This window comes from Elephas maximus, chromosome 8 (assembly GCF_024166365.1).
Source record: "Elephas maximus indicus isolate mEleMax1 chromosome 8, mEleMax1 primary haplotype, whole genome shotgun sequence".
NCBI lineage: Eukaryota > Metazoa > Chordata > Mammalia > Proboscidea > Elephantidae > Elephas > Elephas maximus.
In genome coordinates, this window is record NC_064826.1 from 59,924,675 (window position 1) to 59,946,118 (window position 21,444).

At 37.8% G+C, this 21,444-nt stretch overlaps 1 protein-coding gene across 1 annotated transcript in view; it reads right to left on the reverse strand.

Moving 5' to 3' along the window:
• LOC126081573 (uncharacterized) overlaps positions 1-21,444 on the reverse strand; it is a 786,258-nt gene that overhangs the window by 564,473 nt on the left and 200,341 nt on the right. Inside the window, exon 4 of the mRNA XM_049893546.1 lies at positions 1,804-1,860. Within this exon, the coding sequence (XP_049749503.1) occupies positions 1,804-1,860 (57 nt within the window). The remainder of the gene's footprint in view (positions 1-1,803; positions 1,861-21,444) is intronic.

Sequence of the window (21,444 nt, forward strand, 5' to 3'; positions counted from 1 at the left end):
ATGGCATACAACAAAAACAGAGCAAGATAATTAAAACCTACAGAGTTAAACCAATGAAGCCACTGGAAAGCCTGTCTGTCTCAATGTTTCTAATCTCAACTATGACAGTCACCTCCAGAAGAAGTTGGTACCTTTCATCACGGAGCTGTGTATGTGCCTGGCCTGGGAGTCAGAGAAGCTAAAAGAGGATGCCTGGAAAAGCTACAGGTACAAATGATGCCCTATCCAATAAAGGGAACTAGCAGATCAGCATCATTCTCCCTATTTAATGCTCTGTACCTCAGTGCTGAAGTATAGATTAACCACTTATTAATATGCCTTATGTTATTCCCATCTCAATCATTGGGGTTCTACTCCTTCCCAATCAATGTGCTAACTTTAACTTGAGAAACTCTGCAAGGTGTAAATTCAATTTGCATTGAAATTCAGTCATCTTCAAGATTAGACTTTGAGTTTGGTTTTCAGAAATCTCAGCCCTGGGGTTATAGTAGATAAGGGTTTATTTGGGTGCAGTCATTGAAGCATTCTAGTCCCTTGAATCTGGAGCCTTGAGATCACCATTGTCTTTCTTCACGTTCACCTGCACACTTAGATATATCAAGCAACAGCATCATAGACTGTGTTTCCCCTAAAATATTCTGTGGCATCAAGTACTTGGTTACCCAAAGCCTTGCTTTTTACAGATGCTTGATTGCAGGTGTGGAAAAGTGATCATTTCAGTTCCTACTTTGTCATGGCATAACATGAAGTACCAGCGTCCCCTTTATTCTTGGTAATAAAAATCAAACCAAAACCAAACCCACTGCCGTCGAGTCGATTCCAACTCGTAGCAACCCTATAGGACAGAGTAGATCCGCACCATAGAGTTTCCAAGGAGCACCTGGTAGATTTGAACTGCCGACCCCTTGGTTAGCAACCATAGTACTTAACCACTACGCCACCAGGGTTTCCATTCTTGGTAATAGGATCATTAATATGGCTAAATCTCATTAGCTTAGAAAAATACTTCCAGATAATCCAAAACCAGTACAAAGACCTCAAGGTTTTGTTCCTATGCAAGCTCAAAAAAACACAAGTCATAGTTGGTGCCACTGTGAGAACTGAGGAAAAACCCTGCTTCTGTTTCAAATTTTATTCAGGATGAGCTATTTTGACTCAGCAAGTGAAGGGTTTAAAAAGCACTAATTTAATCATCAAAGTTAAAGATATTTAACACGTTCTTAAAGCCCACAAAATCCTATTCAATTGAGCAAAAATATAAAACAATATTCCCAACATCCAGCAGTTTCCCTAATTGATGTTTCAAGTCTAGAAAGAACTAGAAAATGTCAATGTTTTCAATATATTTAATGATAGTATTAATAATTAGCTCAAATACCCAGATGTAATCCTAAAAGGAAACAAATGGAAGATGGCTACATCAGGCTTCTCAGGGAAAGCTATTTTCAGAAGGACAACACATTTGATTAAGCAGGGCATATAGTGTAGATGAAAATTAATACAAAGCCTTGTGGTGTAATTTTTGCCTGTACGTGTGTGGCAAGGCATCTTTTTTCACATCACCGAATTATATAAAATGCATTTGCAGCAGCGGTAAGTGCACTGTCAGCCCAGCAAAAACCCATGATTGGTATCTCTGCATCTCTTCAGTATATGAAAGACTTCTTTTCTCCTACCTTTCAAGCTTTTAGAGGCAATGTTTAAAAAAAAAATAGCAGAAGAGAAATTATTTTTGAGATTGCTTTTAAGCTTATTGACATTTAATGATGAGCAGATATTGTACTGGAAGACAATTAGGCATACCTAGGCATCCTTTCAGGTCCTGAAGACCTCTACCTTCAAAATCAACTCTTAAAGTACCTGAAATACAGAACAGAAAAAAATCCAAGTGATGTTCTCCTTAATTTTATACAAGGAACTGACACCCAACTTGTCTCTTCAAGTGCCCCGTGCAAGATGCCAAGCAAATGCTGGCAGGCCCTTCTAAGCTTATTCCTTTCTAGGTATAGATCCAGGAAATAGTGCCAGTGTATTTGCTGTAACTTGGCTCCTTGCAAGTGCTCTCTTTTAATGTATTGTGTTCTCCAGTAAATGAACGTCCCAATGAATTATATCTGGTATGTCAGCTCTTTTCTATAAGATGGGAATCTTTCACTCTATTCCTTTTTTTTCTTGTATATACAAACTTTGCTTTAATCTATTCAAAAAAAAGTGCGTTGTAGAATATGTAATTCATATACTCAATTGCACTAGTTCAGTCTTTTGAGACCATTCAATTTTTTCAAATATTAACTTCTACTGAACTCCTGGAAGTACAGAGTCACATTTGAGACTGCAAGATTAGTGAAGTGCAAGGTCAGATAGCAAAATCAGTAGTGAAGAACAGAAAGATTCTAAAGCTAACTGATTTCTCTGCTTTTTTGTGACCTTAGACTTGCCCCTTCTCCCCTCCCACCAAGTCAAAGCCCATCTCACTTCTATTAGAGCCTCAATCCCACCAGGCCCCATTCTAACAAGGAAGGGAAGACCTTCCCTAAGTAACTTCATCAAAACAGAATAGGCGTCTGACAAAGCTGTTATTATGGTAAAGGTCTTTGTGGAAAACTGACACAGAGGGAGATGTTGGAAAGCAGGGATGTCCAAATCAATTCATAATCACGTGTACCATCTTACAGCTATTTTACCAGAGAGAGGCATTTATATTTTTATATCAGTTTATTGTATTTTATTCTAGATTGGACCCCTCCATCTTGTTTTATGAAGTATAAAATACATACAGAAAAGTGCTGAGATCATGAATGCACGGCTTGATGATTTTTTACAAGCTGAATGCACCTGTGTAATCATTATTCAGAAAAAGAAACAGAACATTACCAGAACCTCCAAATGCTGTGTATATTTCATATATTAGAGCTTTATAAACTATGTATTGCAGAACAGTACACACAAATTTTAGGGGATGTCACTTATACAACACTGAGCTCAAAATATATCCAGAATTCTACCACCTTCCCCACCCCACATTCCCACCACTCAAGCCACTACTATTTCTTGCCTGGATTTTTGTAATACCCACCCAACTGATCTCCCTGTTCTTCTCTTTCCCTTTGAATCTACCCTCAAACCAGCTCCAGGCCTTTACACCTGCTGTTCCCTCTCCCTAGTTTGCTCCCCCACAGACAGCTAGCTACCTCATTTCCTTCAGGTCTTTACGAAAAAATCTGCTTCTCAGAGACACCTTCACTGGCGACCCCTAACACTTTATACTCCCCTCCCTGCTTTATGTTGTCAGCAGTAATCGTTACCCAACATACCGTATATTTTATTTATTTATTTTGCTCCACATGACAGGGATTTCTACCTGTTCGGTCACTGTGATGCCCCTACCTCCTAAAACAGTGTTGGTCATGTAGCCAGAGCTAAAAAAAAGTTTACTAAATAAACAAGTGATGTTTGCAAGAGATGAAAACACTGCTAAAGAGCTTTGAGTCAGCATCTAAGAACCAACAATGGGACATCATTTGAGATCATAAGCATTAAGTGCATTCTGAACCAAAACCAGTTACCTGAAAACAGCCCTGGTCAAAAGGTGTATTTCCAGCAAATTAGTGATATACTGCCTGCACCTCAGGCTTCAGACAAAAGAAGCTCCTAGAGAAAAGGTCCTATCACCCCTTAGAGCATTCAGAGCTTTCAGAACTGCCACACACTTAAAAGCCTCCAGAAATAAAAATCAGAAATGGGAAATAGTCTGACTTTAACATCTCTCTTGCCTGTTTTTTTGTTTTTTGTTTTCATATTTTCTTTGCAATTCACTCACCTTGGGTCTTGGAAACCGCTTTACATATCATTATGGAGGTGTAGTCATTTGCAATGATTACTTTAAAGCACGTGGCAGGGCATCTACGCCACCTCCCAACTCTCTCAGGAAGCTGCCTCAGAAGGCTTTCCTACAGAAATTCAACACCCTGATTCCATTTATTTTTTCCCCCAAGTAGTAAATCGTGCAATAAAAGCTCCTGAGCTTTTTACCTTGCCTTAATACATTATACTGAAATATTTTCTGAAGTACAAAACTGGAAAGAGACAAAGAAATACTCATAAGTGCAGTAGAAAAAGAACATCAGTAAATACAGAGCTATTTCCAGTTGTACCCGTAGGTCACTGCTGAAGAGAACTAAGTCAGAGTTGTACTGGGCCCAAGACTCCCTGTTGCTCAAATGAACTGATCACTCATCTGCCTCAGACACAAAAGATGCTTAAGGCTTATATTTGAAAAAATTGTTTTAGTTCCTTGATACTTTGATACTTTTATTATCACTGTTAATAATGAAAACAAACTGTGGCTCTTTTTAGTTCTGATAACTGCACCAATAACCAGTCTGCCTGAACGCTCTGCAAAATTCCTGGTGGCCTCAATAAATATTTGATAAAATAATAAAACTCTCACAGTCTATATTCTTTTCCACTTCATGCACACTTAACTTTGTATAGGAATTTCTGATTACAGAAATTGCATAAAAAGAAGCATCTAAAATTTAGATTTCTTTTTAAATTCTGTTCTAGCAACAAAATTCCATTCTACTAAACTATAAGCAAACAAGATAAACCAGACCATTCCTTTTGCTTCATTTTTCCCTTTTCATATTCTTACCTATAGAACTACAATATCCCCAGTAGAAAAACAATAAACAGGCTTTCTAGCATTCTATCAGTTAGAATGCCCTAAAAAACAAGTATCTTAAGAAATTAAAAAAATAACCAAGAGTTCATCATTTAACCAAAAACTAGTTCATTCAACAAGTTCATTATTGAACCTCATTCACTGCACTCATACTTTTGGCAATATCCACCCCATTGCTGTCCAGTCAGTTCTGACCCAGAGTGACCCTTTAGAACTGAGTAGAACTGTCCAGTAGGGTTTCCAAGGCTGTAAATCTTTATGGAAGTAGACTGTCGCATCTTTCTCCCGTGGAGCGGCTGGTGGGTTCGAACCACTGATCTTTCTTTTGGTTGGCAGCCAAGCCCTTTAACCACTGTGCCACCAGGGCTCCTTTTTGGCAATACAGCAGTAACTAAACTGGCTGCTAACCCAAAGGTTGGCAGTTTGAATCCACCAGGGGCTCCTTGGAAACCCTATGGAGCAGTTCTACTCCGTCCTAAGTCACTGTGAGTCAGAATCAACTCGACAGGAACAGGTAACAGGTTTGAAAAAAGAATTTTCAGTTAATTCTTTGAAAACGGGAATCAATGTAAAGCGTATTTCAAGACTTTTTTTTTTTTTAAATACAGACCATATAACTGAAAAGTCGAATGAGACCTTGGAGATAGTCTATCTCTACCTTCTCATTTGCCCATAGGAAACTGAGGCTGCGGTGAAACAACTTTATTTACAAAATAAGTTATTCAGAGTCAAGGCAAGATCTCTTGACTTCTTGTCCAGTGCCAAGGGCATTTTATTAGCTATATCATACCATTGTACCAGCATTCATGATTGTTATTGTTACGTTGTTAGGTGCCATCGAGTTTATTCCGACTCATAGCAACCCTACGTAGAACAGAACAAAACACTGTCCAGTCCAGCATCATCCTCACAATCTTTGGTACGCTTGAGCCCATTGTTGCAGCCACTGTGTCAATCCATCGCATTTCTCTATGTGGTTTCAATGCTCTGAAAGTCATTTTTCATTTCTTACCTAGGGGACTCCCATCCTTTTGAGGCTACTTTTCCAATCAACCAGCCATGATATCAACCAGGGTTTGATGCACTTGGGACAAACATTACTCTCTTTCTGGTCATTTCCAATTCATATTAAGAAGATGCCTTAGATGATGACTTCAGTAGTTCTTTGCCCACTACGTTGAGCAAATTTGCTTCAAAAGACCACTTTAAAGTGTTGAAAAGCAAAGATGTCCCTTCAAGACTGAAGCACACCTGACCCAAGCCATGGTGTTTTCAATCACATGATATGCATGGGAAAGCTGGACAATGAATAACGAAGACCGAAGAACTGATGCAATATTGAATATACCATGGACTGCCAAAAGAACGAACAAATCTGTCTTGGAAAAGTACAACCAGAGCACTCCTTAGAAGCAAGGATGGTGAGACTATGTCTAACATACTTTGGACATGTTACCAGGAAGGATCAGTCCTTGGAGAAGGACACTATGCTTGGTGAAGTACAGAGTCAGTGAAAAAAAGGAAGACCTTCAACAAGATGGATTGGCACAGTGGATGCAACAATGAGCTTAAGCATAACAACAATTGTGAGCATGGCACAGGACCAGGAAGTGTTTCGTTCTATTGTACACAAGGTCAATATGAATCAGAACCGACTTAACAGCACCTAACAACAATAAAAACCTACTTGTTTAGACCCAGGCAAGCCATCACCTCAGGGTCCCACAGCTTTGTAATATCTTCCTTGAAATTTTCTAGGTTCTCATTTAGTACCAGGAACTAGGTGGAGCCCGTAGTGCCATCAAAGCAGGATGCCCAAGCCAGGATGGGACTGGGATCTACATGGGACCTAGTCCCATTTCTCTGCACTGGGGCTCTCAGTCCCTCCACACCAATCATGGGAAATATTCTGGGAACAGGGTGGACACCTCACCCCCTCCATGGCATGTACCGTGTGTCACACAGTCCTCAGAGATGGCTGCTCCTATCTCCACTTAAGGTTTTTTGAGACTGTTGCTCTCCAACACCAAGAGGCCCATCCATCAATAACCTCTCTTGCCTCCATTCAATAAGATGGTGTCACACTCTCCCCAGCAAGTCTTAAGCCATGCCACACCAGGGACAAACATTCCTTGTATAGGAGACCACTCTTCTCAGCCTCTTGGCTATCACCTTGTTTGTGGCAATGGGAGAAAGACAGGGGTGCAGTCAACATCCAAAGAGATCATTTTGTAAGAATGCAGTGACTGTGGCCTGAAGATGCTTCACATTTTCCTGCATCCTCTGGGTAAGTCTTGCATTAGTGGGCATCAAGAAATCACAGTAACCACCTTTGAGGGAGTCATTGGAAGCCAGTATACACGGGTGGTATGATGGATGATGCAGTAGTGCCATGAGTAATGATGGAACCAGCATTAAATAAATGGTATCAGGAAACTGCAGAGACAGGATCTATATTGTTTCAACACAAACAGGTTCCAAGGCGTCATGACATTAAGAATAACAACAGCTTGGCTACCTTTTTCTCCAGGTGACAGATAAAATTAGCCAGGAACTTTGCATTTGACCTGAAGAAATGATACATAAAAAGTATTTTCCCAGGCCCCTGATGTCCTAGGAGCGGCCCTGATATAAAAAAAATAAAAATAAAACCTTTTACACCACCTCGAAATACCTCTTAACCACCTCATAATGTAATCTTGAAGCCATTGAAATATTTCTGGGGTGTTTACAAGTGGCAGGGCGCAGCTTTTGCCGAGTTAAAAGGGTATTGAATAACAAGCCATACCACCATGGCTTTCAAAACTTAAAACAGGCCTCCACCAAATATTTGGCAACTAATACCACAAAGTGTGAGCCAACATTCAAATATATGCTGAAGTAAGACTTCAGTATCAAATGCCCAATTTGATGTTCTTGGCTAGAGCTGAAATTTGTAACAAAAGAAAAAGCAAACAAAACAGTTCTAGAAAAAAAAAGAAGCAGAATTGAAGAGAAAACTTCATTTGATTTTTGTTTAAAATTCTAGAAACATATTTTCTCTACCCCTATACCCTTTTTTAAACCAGGTCACAGATGGCTGTATCCTTCTGCAGCAACAAAAACAAAACAAACAAACATACTTAGTGTTCTCAAGCACCATGATCCCCTTAAACTCTTGTTAGAAATATCATCAGTTAACTTATCTCCGTGGTGTATTAATAAATCATCTAGGCCTGAAAGAATTCATGCAACTTGATGTTTGCAAAGACATTAAAGAAAAAGAAAAATTTTGACTGGGTGAAAGGTTGATTAAAAGCATTATCAGTCTGAGGAAAGTTTATATTTAGGAGTGACCCTCCTGGAGATATGATTTGTTAGGCTCACTTAATAAACCTACTCACTAAATAAATACCTTTATTCATCAATAAACAAGTTACATTGAAATACCTTTATTTAAAATATTCGGATTGCTATCAGATCATAAAAGATCAAAACAGTTTTTAAGGAAGACATAAAACCATCATGGACATCTGATCCAAAAAGAGATGAAGCACTTTAACCTGAATATTGAATTTCATGTTAGGCATGATTCTTAGCGAAACGTAAATATTTGATAAGTTAGGAAACAGAAAATATGGTTTCTAATCAAAATAACTTTCTAATCATTAGGTAGATCAGGTAGATCAGTTAGATCCTAACTGACTAGATCAGTAAGGAAAGGAAACCTTTATAACAAAAGATAAAAGATAGTTATCTGTACATTATCAATGAATAAATCAAAGTTGAAATTAAAAACGTCAGCATTTACCATATAGTCCCATTCAACGTGGCCCACTCAAGATATATCTGTTGAGAACTAGCATCTATGCTCATGTTCTGCTTCCGCAGACACCTGCCTTCCCCTGCCTTCCATTCCAAAAAAGTGATCAAATTTTAAGAGTAGTTTATCTTCATTTGGCATCTTTCCAGGAAAATTTGTATGACTTTTTAATTTTAAAAGAAAAAGTTAATGATTCCCTTGTGGAAAATTATGAATAAGATTTTTCTGGTGTTACAAAGGCAGAGAATACGACCAACTTCGGAGTTTAGGAAGACAGTACAGAAACATATGCATCATGAAAAACACCTGGAAGAATAAAAGTAGAACCTTAAAATTCTATATTAGACACCAAATTTATTTTTATGGTAATGTTCTTGATGGAAGAGGTCCGATTTTCAAGGAACAAAACAAAAACTCTCTTGCAATTCTTTGTCTCTAAGGAATCCAGGCCAGGAGCAGCTAAGAAGTCTGTGACCTTTGAAAAACAGAACAGTAAATAATCTAGCAAAAAGCACAAAATCACTTTTGAAACAATATAATCAATGACATAGAAGGAACAGGTTTGATTAAAGCTCCACGAGCATTAAGAAATTTATTCCTATTATCAGGCAAAAAAATTATATCTTATAAATTCTACTTATATTTTAGCAGACCCCATATACTACTATGGGGCAGTTCTATTCTGTCCTCTAGGGTTGCTATGAGTCAAAATCAACTTGACAGCAAAGGGTTTGGGTTTTGGTTTTATCTACTACTATCTTGTGGCAAATCTACATAATCAGATCATTCCCCTAAATCTTGAGTTTTAATATGTATTCCTACTATTGACAAAAAAGAGCAAAGGGAAAAAAAACAGTCTTTAAGTGTTAAATTACACTTGAATATATTCAAATTTCTGTTGGACACCTAGTTCACACAGCTCTTGTTTAGGAAGATGGGTGCTCCTTGTTGCCAAATTATTCTCATTCACAAGTGATGCTAAAAGTGCTGTGTGTGAGAGAGAAGGATAATTTATCCACATATGAGGATAATTTAATCAAATTTTAAATACACTGTGGGCCAAATAAAACATGTTTATGATCCAAATCTGACCCCAGACTGTCACTTTACCTTCTTTAAATCACACCAGCATATCTTTCTTCAACTCTGCATCTTTTAACTGTCTAGCAGCTTTCTCGTATACAATAAAAACTTTAGACTTCAGTCTTCCTCTATACTCCAAGCATTACCATCATTCTTGATGGCTTCAAGAAGGAAAGGATTTCTTAGCCATCACCTCAATCCCTCTATTTCTTGACATCCTCATTTCCAGTGACTTCATCTTCACTCCAACAGCCACATCCAGGGCCTCATTCTTAATCCAGGTTCACTAGATATTAATCAATCACTACCTTCCTAAACTGAAACATTCCTCTCTCTGACCACAACCTCCTTTCCTCCAGGATCCTTCGAGCAGATACTTCCACAACAACCGTTCTTTTAATTCAGTGAGGCCATTTGTCCCCCGATCCAATTGGAGGTCTATCTTTTATCCCCCTTCAGCCTTTACTTCCTTCTCTATTTTCCTTAGATTCTATGGTTCATCACTTCCATTATTCTCTTTCCAGTATTCAGCAGCATCACTGGGGGATGGGGGGGAGGTGCTGACTGCACCAGCTGACACTGTCAGAGAGGGTGACACCAAAATGACTGCCTATAAAAGAAAACATTCTACTTGGCACAAAGCTCATAGAAAGTTCAGTGGCAATTCCACATTTCCGCCTCTCACCCTCCCTGCCCTGCTGGCCACAGCTCAGGTGAGCCCTCAGTCCCCTGCTCAGCCCCCACTTGGCTTCATCTATCCCTACATCTGTCTGTTGGTCTGTCTGCTTCTCCCTCCCACACTCCTGTCCATCCTTCCTGGGTGCCCTGCACGGGGTCTGCCAGTCAGAAGATCAGCCGGACTCCCAGGGTGTCCACAGCCCACGTTGTTCCTGGGCCATGCCTGAGCACTAGCACCTACAAGATCCCACACAGGATCCGGCTTTGCCCAGACCTTAGCTCAGGCTGCCGGTGCTCCGCTGCAGATGCCCCTTGTGGAGTTCTTCCCCTGAGGTTGTAACTTTAAACATGGGGGGGGGGGTGACACTATGAGTTACTGCACTGGGTGACACCAACCCTAGTGATGCCACTGCAGTATCTGGAACTCTTAGCTTCTTCTTTCCATCAGTTGTTTCTAACTAGATTCCAATACATAATCAATCCAACTTCTCATTTTTTTCTGTGTCTGTACCCAGACTGGTAGATACTTCAAGGAAAATTTGCACAAATAGACACATCAGTATCACAACACATTTTATATCTACAAACTTTACAAGGTGCTTCTTACTACCTGACAACTTTTTCATGTTTCCCTCCTTAGCTTTCCAACTCAGTCTGCAAAGCATATACTTCACATCACTCCATCATCCTCAAACTCCATCAATTCCTTCAACATTCAGCAAATGGCCTTCCCTCCTCCTCCACAGAGAAAAATAGAAGCCAGTAGAGGGAAACTTTCTCAATTCTCTGCAGCCATGCATACTCATTTTCCTTTCTTCCGCTCACACGCAAGGAGGTACCAGCTTCTCATCTTTCTTAGTTATCTAGTACCAGAAATACTACAAATGTGTGGCTTTAACAAACAGAAATTTATTTTTTTACAGTTTAGGAGGCTAGAAATTTGAATTCAGGGAGATAGCCTTAGGGAAAGGCTTTCTTTCTGTGTCATTTCTGGAGGAAGGTCCTTGTCTCTTCTGAGCTTCTGTTCCTAGATGATTTTCATGTGACTTAGCAACAACCTTCCCCCATCTCTGCTGCCTTGCTTGCTTGCTTGCTTAATCTTTTTTATATCTCAAAAGAGATTGACTTAAAACAGACCCTACTCTAATGCTGTCTCATTAACATAACAAAGAATATCCATTCCCAGATGGGATTATAACCACAAGTGTAGAGGTTAGGGTTTACAACAGAATTCAATCCATGACACTATCTAAGACTAACGTCTCCCACAATGCTCTGAATCCATCCATACCTACCTCTTTGGGGGCCTCTCTCCGCTGAAGATCTTCTCTCTCCTTTGCCTATAACTTTATTTTCTCTTACTCTACCATTCATCCGAAGAGAATTTAAACATGCTCTGATTTCTGCTTTCTTTTTTTAAAAAAAAATGACCCTGTGTCTCCTTTCACAACTGCCTTCTCTCTCATTTACCTTCATTTATCCAACAATTAAGCACATAGCCACAGTTCTTAAAAAAAATTGTCTGCCCTTTTTAATCTCCACTTCCTCATCTCCCATTGAATTCTCAATCCACTTATATCAGATTTCTACCATTAGTTCACTAACACAGCTCTAACAGTTGTGACCAATGGTTACCATTTTGGAAAATCCAATAGACACTGTGCATTTCTTATTTATTTTCTGTCTCTGCACCATGTAACACTGTTGAGTGCACCCTCTTCTACAAAATTCCCTTTTCCTTTGACACAGGCAGCGCCACACTTTCCTAATGTCTCTACCTGCTTTTTCTCAGATTAAATGGGCAGAAGATGGACCTCTGCCCATTATTGTTTAATCCTTTCCTCTCAGTCTACAAACTCTCTCCCTATGTAACCTAATTCAGTACCATGGCTGCAATCACCATAACTAGTTTAGTATCCTCCTGAGTTTCAGAAAAGTACACCCAATTGCAAGGACATTCATAGATTTAAACAGCTCCCTTCAACCTCCACTTATCCAAAAATGAACTAATAAGCCCTCCCACAAACCTTCTGTGTTTCCTAACCCAGTCAAAGGCAGCAAAATTAAAACCCTCCTATGTTCCAGGTGGAGCCCTGGTAGCACAGTGGTTAAGAGCTCAGCTGCGAGCCAAAATGTCAGCAGTTCTAATCCACTAGCCACTCCTTGGAAACCCTATGTGGCAGTTATACTCTGTCCTATAGGGTAGCTATGGATTGGAATCGACTTGAAGGCAATGGGAATATTCCATTCACAAAATTCCTGCTAGCTGATCAAGCCAAAAACCTGTGTGTCATTTTTAAATCATCTTCCTCCTCATTTGGCTGATTCTACCTCCTCAAAGTTTGGCAAAACTGACACTTCCATCAGTCTTTGCTGCTATCCCTCATAAATTGAAAATGCCATTATTCTCTTATATGATTACCCTAATAGCTTCTTATGTGATCTCATCACTCCATCTGCTACCACCATCACTACCACCCATTCCATTCTCACACTGCAGCCTGAGTGACATTGAAAAGCATAAGTCTAACGATACGACTTCCTTGTTTAAAACTTTTCAGTAGCTACTCATTGGTCTCTGAATAAAGTCTAAAACCACATAAGGGCTTAAAAGACTTTCATAGTCAGTGTTGGCAACAACCAGTATAACAATAGAAGAATGGTTATATAAAGTGTGATATAATTATAACATGAATTATTATACAGCCTTTAATACAGTTTATGAAAATGTTTGATAACATGAAAATGTTTATAACATATTAACTGAAAAATTAATGTATACATTTTACATATATATCCCAAAAAACTGAGATCTTACTGTATATACTATATATATGTATAACTCACTGATACATACATATACAAATGTATGTGTGTATGTATATATACACATAACATACATACATACATATATATATATATATATATCAGTATATATAACAGGGGTATTCAACCAGGGGTAATTTTACCTCGAAGGGACACTTGGTGATATCTAGAGACATTTTTGGTAGTCACAACTGGGAGGAGGGGTACAACTGGCACCTAGTCGTTAGAGAACAAGGATGTTACTAAACATCATAAAATGTACAGGAAAATCACTCACCAAAAAAAAATTATCTGACCCAAAATTTCAATAGTGCCAAGGTTGAGAAACCCTGACCTATAGCTAACAGGACAGAATGAAATACATAAAATATTAATTGTGATTATCTTCAAACAGTAAGATAATAAATGATTTTACTTTCTCATTTGTAACTGCCTTTTTTCCAACTGTCTAAAATGGCCATGTATTTTATAATCAAGAGGAGAGAGGTGAAGATATCCTCTGAATACTGCCCACCTCATAAGCTTACACTTGTGTGTAAGCTATGTATATACACATAATTTTTCCGACTCTATACCCCAGAAGGTTGCATTGTTCATGGACTGACAAGAATTTCAAGGCTTTATGCATAAACACATGACCGACAAGTAATTTGGCTCTAAATTTTCTGCAAGGACATATTGGTCACTGAATTTACTAAGGTAAATACACCAATTGCAACCTTGGTAGTGATATTTATGAGGCATTTAAGGGTGTAAAACTCTAGGTCCAATTATCGGCCCCTAAAATAATAATAATGATGCTTAATTCTTACATAGCACTTCTATTTTTAAAGCACTTTTATATACGTACATTGTCTTATTTCATTTCTCACTAATATAAGCCCTTTGAGATGAAGATCATTGTCCCATTCTATGGATGAGAAAATGGAGACTCCAAGGTTAAGTGGCATACCCAACGTCAATTACCCACTAAGTGACATGATTTGTACTCAAACACAAATAAAATTAAATCACTTTATATGAGACTGATTTAAAGAATTTTTTTTTTTCCTGATGTTTCAATAAACTGTTTGGAATGGGATAAAAACCAGTGTTGTCTTATGTTGATATTTGCTTTGTAGATAGATAGATAGATATGTTTATAAATAGATTCCAGTGTAAAACGTTAAAATTGATGTTTAAGAAGAGGCCTGATATTTAGAAGAAATATTATTCCCAGAAGAGAATCGAGTCCTTTTCTAGCTTCAGTTTTTCTTGTCAAAGGCTAAAACTAATACTAAATTTCATGCATGCAAAAGATGTCAGACAATATGGAGATTTGACTAGTAGCAACTTTAACTTATTTTATTTATTTCAACACAACACTCGGGACTAAAAAAGAAAAAAATCTTGCTCTAAAATAACCCGGTTGCCACCAAATATAAAGTTTGGTGAACTGAATTTTGTTGAACTGAAGTGAAAGTTGGCTGAAGGGTGGCTGAATAGATAAAAGAGGAGATTCAGCATTGTCACCAGAAGATATGAGCACCCTACCACAACCCCACATGGGGAACTCCGCCAAGAACAAAATGAATGCCTACCGCCAAGACGAACTGACTGAGTCATGGGAGCCAGTGTGAAACAAAAGACAGAGAACAGAGCTAATTCAGGTCAACCAAGTCTAATGAAAGACCAGATGAGAGAAAAGATAGAAGCCAGCCAAGTGAAAATGCCTGTCTAGATAACAGAGCAAATGAAAATCCACTAAAATTAACTATGAACAAAGGTTGGCCCTCTTAGGCCAACCCTGTGGGCGATTGAAATGCAAATGCTTTTCATGAAAGCAATCTTCTCTACAAACCAAAAACCCAGTCTTCTCTAGTAGAGAGAAAATCCAAAATGAAACTTTTCATACCATCACCATATTTAGAGATAAAAGTGACCAAGAAACTTGTTTTGTCTTAAGGAGAAATCACTTAATACACTGCTAGTTGCCTGAATTTAGTGAGACTCTTTGAAAAGCAAAAGTCACAATGATAATTGCTGCTCTTTTTTCAGTAATTAAATAAAGGTATATACATTAAAACAAAAACAACAATAATAATAACAATAAAAAAAAGCCTTCCGAGAATGAAGAACCACATTATGACTGTACAACCATCGAGCACCGTATTTCCCATCAAGAACCATACCTCCCATCAAGAATAGGTGTGAATATGGAACAATTCAAAGACCACCAATTTTGAATAATAGTTTTTTTATACCTGGTTTGAAAAAAGAGAAATTAAACTATAAACCTGTTCCCATCATGTCAATTCCAACTTATAGTGACCCTATAAGGCACAGTGGAAGTGTCCTATATGGTTTCCAAGGAGCAGCTGGTGGATTTGAACTGCTGATCTTTTGGTAGGCAGCTATAGCTCTTAACCACTGTACCACCAGGGCTCCATTACACCATCAAGGCTCCAATAAAATTATAGTGTAAAATAAATTTTTATAAAGTTCTTTATTTTCAAGCTGTTGATACAGAAAGTGACCAATTATTTCCCTTACAGCAAAAGGTAAAAGAAAGAAAGAAAGAATGAATGAATTGGCTAAAAAACAATTAAAATTCACAGCCTACATCAAGAAAAAATTTTCCTGAGACTAACTAAAGACAAGTTTAAGCCTATCTTGATGCTACCAAGAAGACAAATTATCATACTAACTCAGTACATACATTGGGCTGACTTAGTCTAGTAAGTATTTACAGGTTTTGAATGACCACAGAGATAAACTCTTTAATTCAGCTTTCGAATCCTCTAGACTCTCTGCTTTCATCCATGGATATGTGAAGAGAAGAATATTGCTTCCTTTCTATTAGCTTACTTTGCAAAAATTTCACCAGGCAGGTTACACTTGCCCAAACCTCTAAGTTTGCCATCATATACAAACCAGAAACTAAAAGTCTAAGAAAAGTCAGTTCTAGCAAAAGTGTGAGAAAACAGTCATTCTTCAATACTATTGGTGTGTCGGTAAATAGCCAAAACCTATTATACTGTAATTTGGCAAAATCACCAAAATTTTGAATGTAACTTTGATCCAGCTATTCAACATTTAGAAATTTATCCTATGTATATGCTTTTTTTTTTAATATACTTGCTGAAAGACATATACTTAGGTATTTGGGCAGCATTATTTATACTAGAAAAAAATAGAGGAAAACAGAATTATAAATCATAAAAGACTGGTTAAATAAATTAGTATTCATCCATACAACTGAATAGTACATAATGATTGAAAAGACTGAGGTGGATCTGTATGAATTGCTAAAGAAAGAAAGCCCTCCAAGATGAACTAAATCAAAAAAGTCAAGTGCAGTTTACTGTGATAGTATTCATGAACAATTATTAAAGCATATTTTCCTATTAATATACCAGGATGCATTGGTATATACGTGTATTCAGGCATACTTTTTTTTTTTTTTTTCCTAGTTGCAGACACCAAGAAAGTCTCAAAAGTGGTAAACTTTAGGTTTAGGACCTGAATGGGAATGGGGAAGGTATATTTTTAGTTTTTGTTTTATATCCACTGTACCATCTGAATTTTCTACCATGTGCATATACAGCAATTTCCAAAATGTTTATGGGAGTTATCCTAGCAGCTGAGATTTGAGACCACTTTGAGTTTTTTTTTAATGTATTTCCTGATTTTTTATTTTGTTTTCTTTTTTTTTAATGCAGCAAGAACTGTCGTATAGAAAGAAAAAGGTCAAATCAGCCATGGTAGTATTTCCTTCCTCGGCTTGGGTCAGGCACACCTTAGTCCTCAAAGTGACATCTTTGCTTTTCAACACTTTAAAGAGGTCTTTTGCAGCATTATTTGCCCAATGCAATACATCATTTGATTTCTTGACTGCTGTTTCCATGGGCATTGATTGTGGATCCAAGTGAAATGAAATCCTTGACAACTTCAATGTTTTTTCTATTTGTCATGATGTTGCCTATTGGCCCAGTTGTGAGGATTTTCGTTTTCTTTATGTTGAGTATTAAGGTGGCCTAAACCAAGCCATGGTATTTTCAATCACCTCCTGTGCATGCGAAAGATGGACAATGAATAAGGAAGACCAAAGAAGAACTGGTGCCTTTGCATTATGGTTTTGGTGGAAAATATTGAATATAACGTGGACTGACAAAAGAACGAATAAGTCTGTCTTGGAAGAACTACAGCCAGGGTGCTTCTTGGAAGCAAGGATGGCAAGACTTCGTCTCACATACTTCAGACATGTTATCAGGAGGGACCGATGGACAATGAATAAGGAAGACCAAAGAAGAACTGGTGCCTTTGCATTATGGTTTTGGTGGAAAATATTGAATATAACGTGGACTGACAAAAGAACGAATAAGTCTGTCTTGGAAGAACTACAGCCAGGGTGCTTCTTGGAAGCAAGGATGGCAAGACTTCGTCTCACATACTTCAGACATGTTATCAGGAGGGACCTGTCTGTCACTAGAGAAGACATCATGCTTGGTAAGGTAGAGGGTGAGTAAAAAAGAAGACCTTCAACAAGATGGACTGGCCCAGTGGCTGCAACAATGGGCTCAAACATAACAATTGTGATGATGGTGCAGGACTGGACAGCATTTCGTTCCATTGTACATACAGTTGCTTTGAGTCAGAATTGGCTAAACGGCACCGAACAACAACAACAGTATTTCCTTTGTTTAAAACAAAACATAAAAAAATTCTTACGCCTAATCCATATTTTCTCCACAGTCATTGCTCATGTGATCTTTTTCTCTTCCTCACTCCAGAGTAAGTATGTTCAGTGAGGCACTAGTGTTTAATTAAGCACAAATTTCCAAAAGCTGGATCAGGCCCCACTAGACATATAAATGCAATATACGTAAAACCATAAAGATTTGCTAATAATACACATCCATAAGGTAAAACCCCTTTTACAGCAGGGTAGTAGGTTAGCTGGAATCAAATTTATGAAAAAAAGCCTCCTGTATATTCTCATTGGTGAGCAATAATGCATTTCAATTCCAGCCTAACACAAAAATCTCTCAGGTTCCTTTATGTTTCTCTTGAGTAAGTACCATAAAACATTAAAAGAAGTTCTCTCCTAGGTATCTAGTCAAATGTTGCTTCATTTGTCGACTTCATTAAGAAAATCAACAAAATTCCTTTGCCATTATTAGAGTGGGGCAAAGCTGCTAACACTTGCTTTGTCAAAACTTGTACAACAGCATTTAAAAGCTACTTTATTTGGGGGCCTTGTCAAAATCAGAGATGAACTCTTCTCTGGGCTAGGCCTATTTTGAGCCTTTTTAATAAGCAATAAGATTGATGTTTCAACACACCAGGAGACAGAAACCAGTCAAAGGGTTATTCTATTTTCCTCTTTTTTCCTTCTCCTAAGGCAATGCTTAAAAAAATCAGTTATAATATAGCTCACATTGCTTTTCAGTCCTTTTTGAAGAAGGAAAATTTTAAGCAATCTAGGAAGTTTTTATATCCCACCCTGAGCTGGCATGACCCCTTGGCCTTGGGGAGATAGACAAAGGAGCAGAGCCTACAATCTATAACTCCATGTGGGGCACAACCAGGAGACTTCTTCAAAGGCAAGAGCTATTCTGACTACTTTATTACACATGCTGGGGCAGAAATAGGGGCAAGCCTCCTTCTCTTCCAATAGCAATATTAAACAGCAAGCAAGCCTAATTTTTCAAAAGAGCAATTCCTTGCAGGAGTTTTACATTCACTACATGTTGTATTTATTATAATATATATTGTTTTCTTGGGAAGGTGCAACCCAGTAATAGTATGGTGGCAGAATTTTCTTATAAACAATAAATATTTGTTTTCACAAAACCATGCTTGTTCCCACTTTGGTGAGTTTTAGGCATTTGAACATGTGTCTCTAAGAACAGGCAAAATAGGTCTACCAAAGAGGAACTTCCCATTTCTAACAGAACAAAAACTCAAGTTTTCAAATCTATATTGACTCTTACTTAATTCACCCTCACTGGATAAAAACAGCACCATGTAAAATTTGAGATACAAAACAATAATTTGAAAGGAAAGCAATTTATTTATTTTGCAGTCCCCAGAAATACTGACGATCAAGATATAAAGTTATACATCTGAGAGAAACTTGTACTTAATAAGATATAATTGTTTTTAATTAATATATACATCATTTATTAGCATTGTCTACCCACAAGGTGTTTAGGCACACAAATATCTAAGCACAAAGCATTTTATAAGCGTCCACAAAAAAGTCTGGTGGCCTTAATCTCTTACCTCCAACTCTATTTAGTTTATGTTACTTATTCATATGCATTATATCTCATTAGGGCTACATAAGAATAAGGTATATACTATAGCATTTCCATTGGATAAACTGTGGATACAGGCTCAGAAAGATTGAGTTCTTAGAATCACACAACAGGGTCAAAACTTTGAGTTTTTCTGCTTCCAAATCCTATCTCTTTGTATTATCTTATACTAGAAATATTATGACTTATATAAGGTATACGCTTTCTATACAATTGAGCTATACAACACAATTCCTACCCTCAGATAACACACCTATGTACACTAGTCAGTCAGTGAACACATATTTATTGTCTTTGATTTGCCAAGTACTATTTTAGGCTGTAACAGTGAACATGAAGAATCCTTCCTCTTATTGATTTGATGTTCTAGGGAGGGAGGAGCAAAAACTGAGCTCACCAAAATATATAAATTAGATATTTCAGGTAGTGATAATTGCTAGAAAGAATATATATCAGTATAATGTTATCGACAGTGGCCAAGATGGGGGCTATTTTAGATAGTGATGGGAGAAGGCCACTTAGAAAAAGTGCCATTTGAGTGGAGACCTGATTGAAGAGAAGGAAGTTGTCACGTTTTGGTCTAGGGGGAAGATCAACCCAAGCAGAGAGAATAGAAAGTGCAAAGAGTCTGATTTGACTGCATTCAAGAAATAGAAATCCGGAGTGACTAGGTCCTAGTGGAAAAGTGGAGCATGTAAAGGGCTGAGGTCGGAGAAATGGCCAGGGGCCAGATCATGTAGGGTCTAGAAGTGTGTCAACACAGCAAAGTTTTATTCTCACACATGTCACAGTCCAATAAAAGCTGGCTGGGCTGGGTGGTTTATTCCATGGAGGCAATAAAGAACCCAAACTCCTTTCTTACTGTGGCAATACCACATTTACCACAAGGCTCCCAACTTTGCCACAGAATAGAGGACGGAGTGGAGGATCCCTGATAGGCCAGGCCTGAAAGCCATGTTCATTACTTCTGCTTACATTCCCTTGCCTAAAACTCAGTCACATGACCTCAAGGAAGGTAGAGAATGTAGTTTAGCTGTGTGCTCAAGAAGAGAAAAAAAAACTAGGATATCAGTGAATGCTAGCATTCCTTACCACAGGTCTTCGTTAAAATTTTTAAAAAACGGACTTCCTTTCACATACAATAGGAAGTATTGGAAGGTTTTAAGCAGGGGAGTAACATAATCTGATTATTCTTTAGAAAGATTACTATAGCAGTTGTGTGGAGGCTAGACTGTTAGGGGCAAGAAAGCAGTCAGAGAGAATGAAATCAAAAAACCAAACCCATTGCCACTGAGTCAATTCTGACTCATAGTGACCCTATCAGACAGAGTAGAACTGCCCCATAGGGCTTCCAAGGAGCGCTTTGTGGATTTGAACTGCTAACCTTTTGGTTAACAGCCAAACTCTTAACCACTATACCACCAGGGTTTCCTTAGACAGATCAGGAGACTGTTACAGAAGTCAAGGCAAGAAATCATGGTAGTTCGTACTAGGACTATAACAGAGTAAATGAAGAGCAGTGGTCACATCTGGAATATAGTTTTGAGGGTAGAGCTGAGTGACATATTGAATGTAAAATGAGAAAAAGAGTCAAAAATGACTTTCTTTTTTCATTTTTGAAAAGTTTTGGGTTTTTCGTTTTGTTTTGTGTTTGGTTGAACAATTAAATAGATGATGGTATAATTTATTGAGATATAAAGAAGACTAGATTTGGAGTCGGAGTGAGAGAGATTACAGAGTCTTATACTGCTATTTGGACACATTAAGTTTGAAATATCTAGTATATCTCTAAGTGAAGGTATCAAAGAAGTTGGATATATGAATCTGGAGCTCAGGAAAGTAATTCAGTTTGCAGATTCAAATTTCAGATCATAATATTGAATCATAGATTGAATACAAAATTCAGAAGTATAATTTTCTGATACGTGGAAGGAATTAGACAAAATTTACAAACAGATATATCTTTTACTGCCTATTTTAAAAAGATATAAAAGTTAAGATAAAAATCCATCACTTTCAAGCTAAACTATACATTGGAATGTAAAAAACTAATATAATCATACTATGAA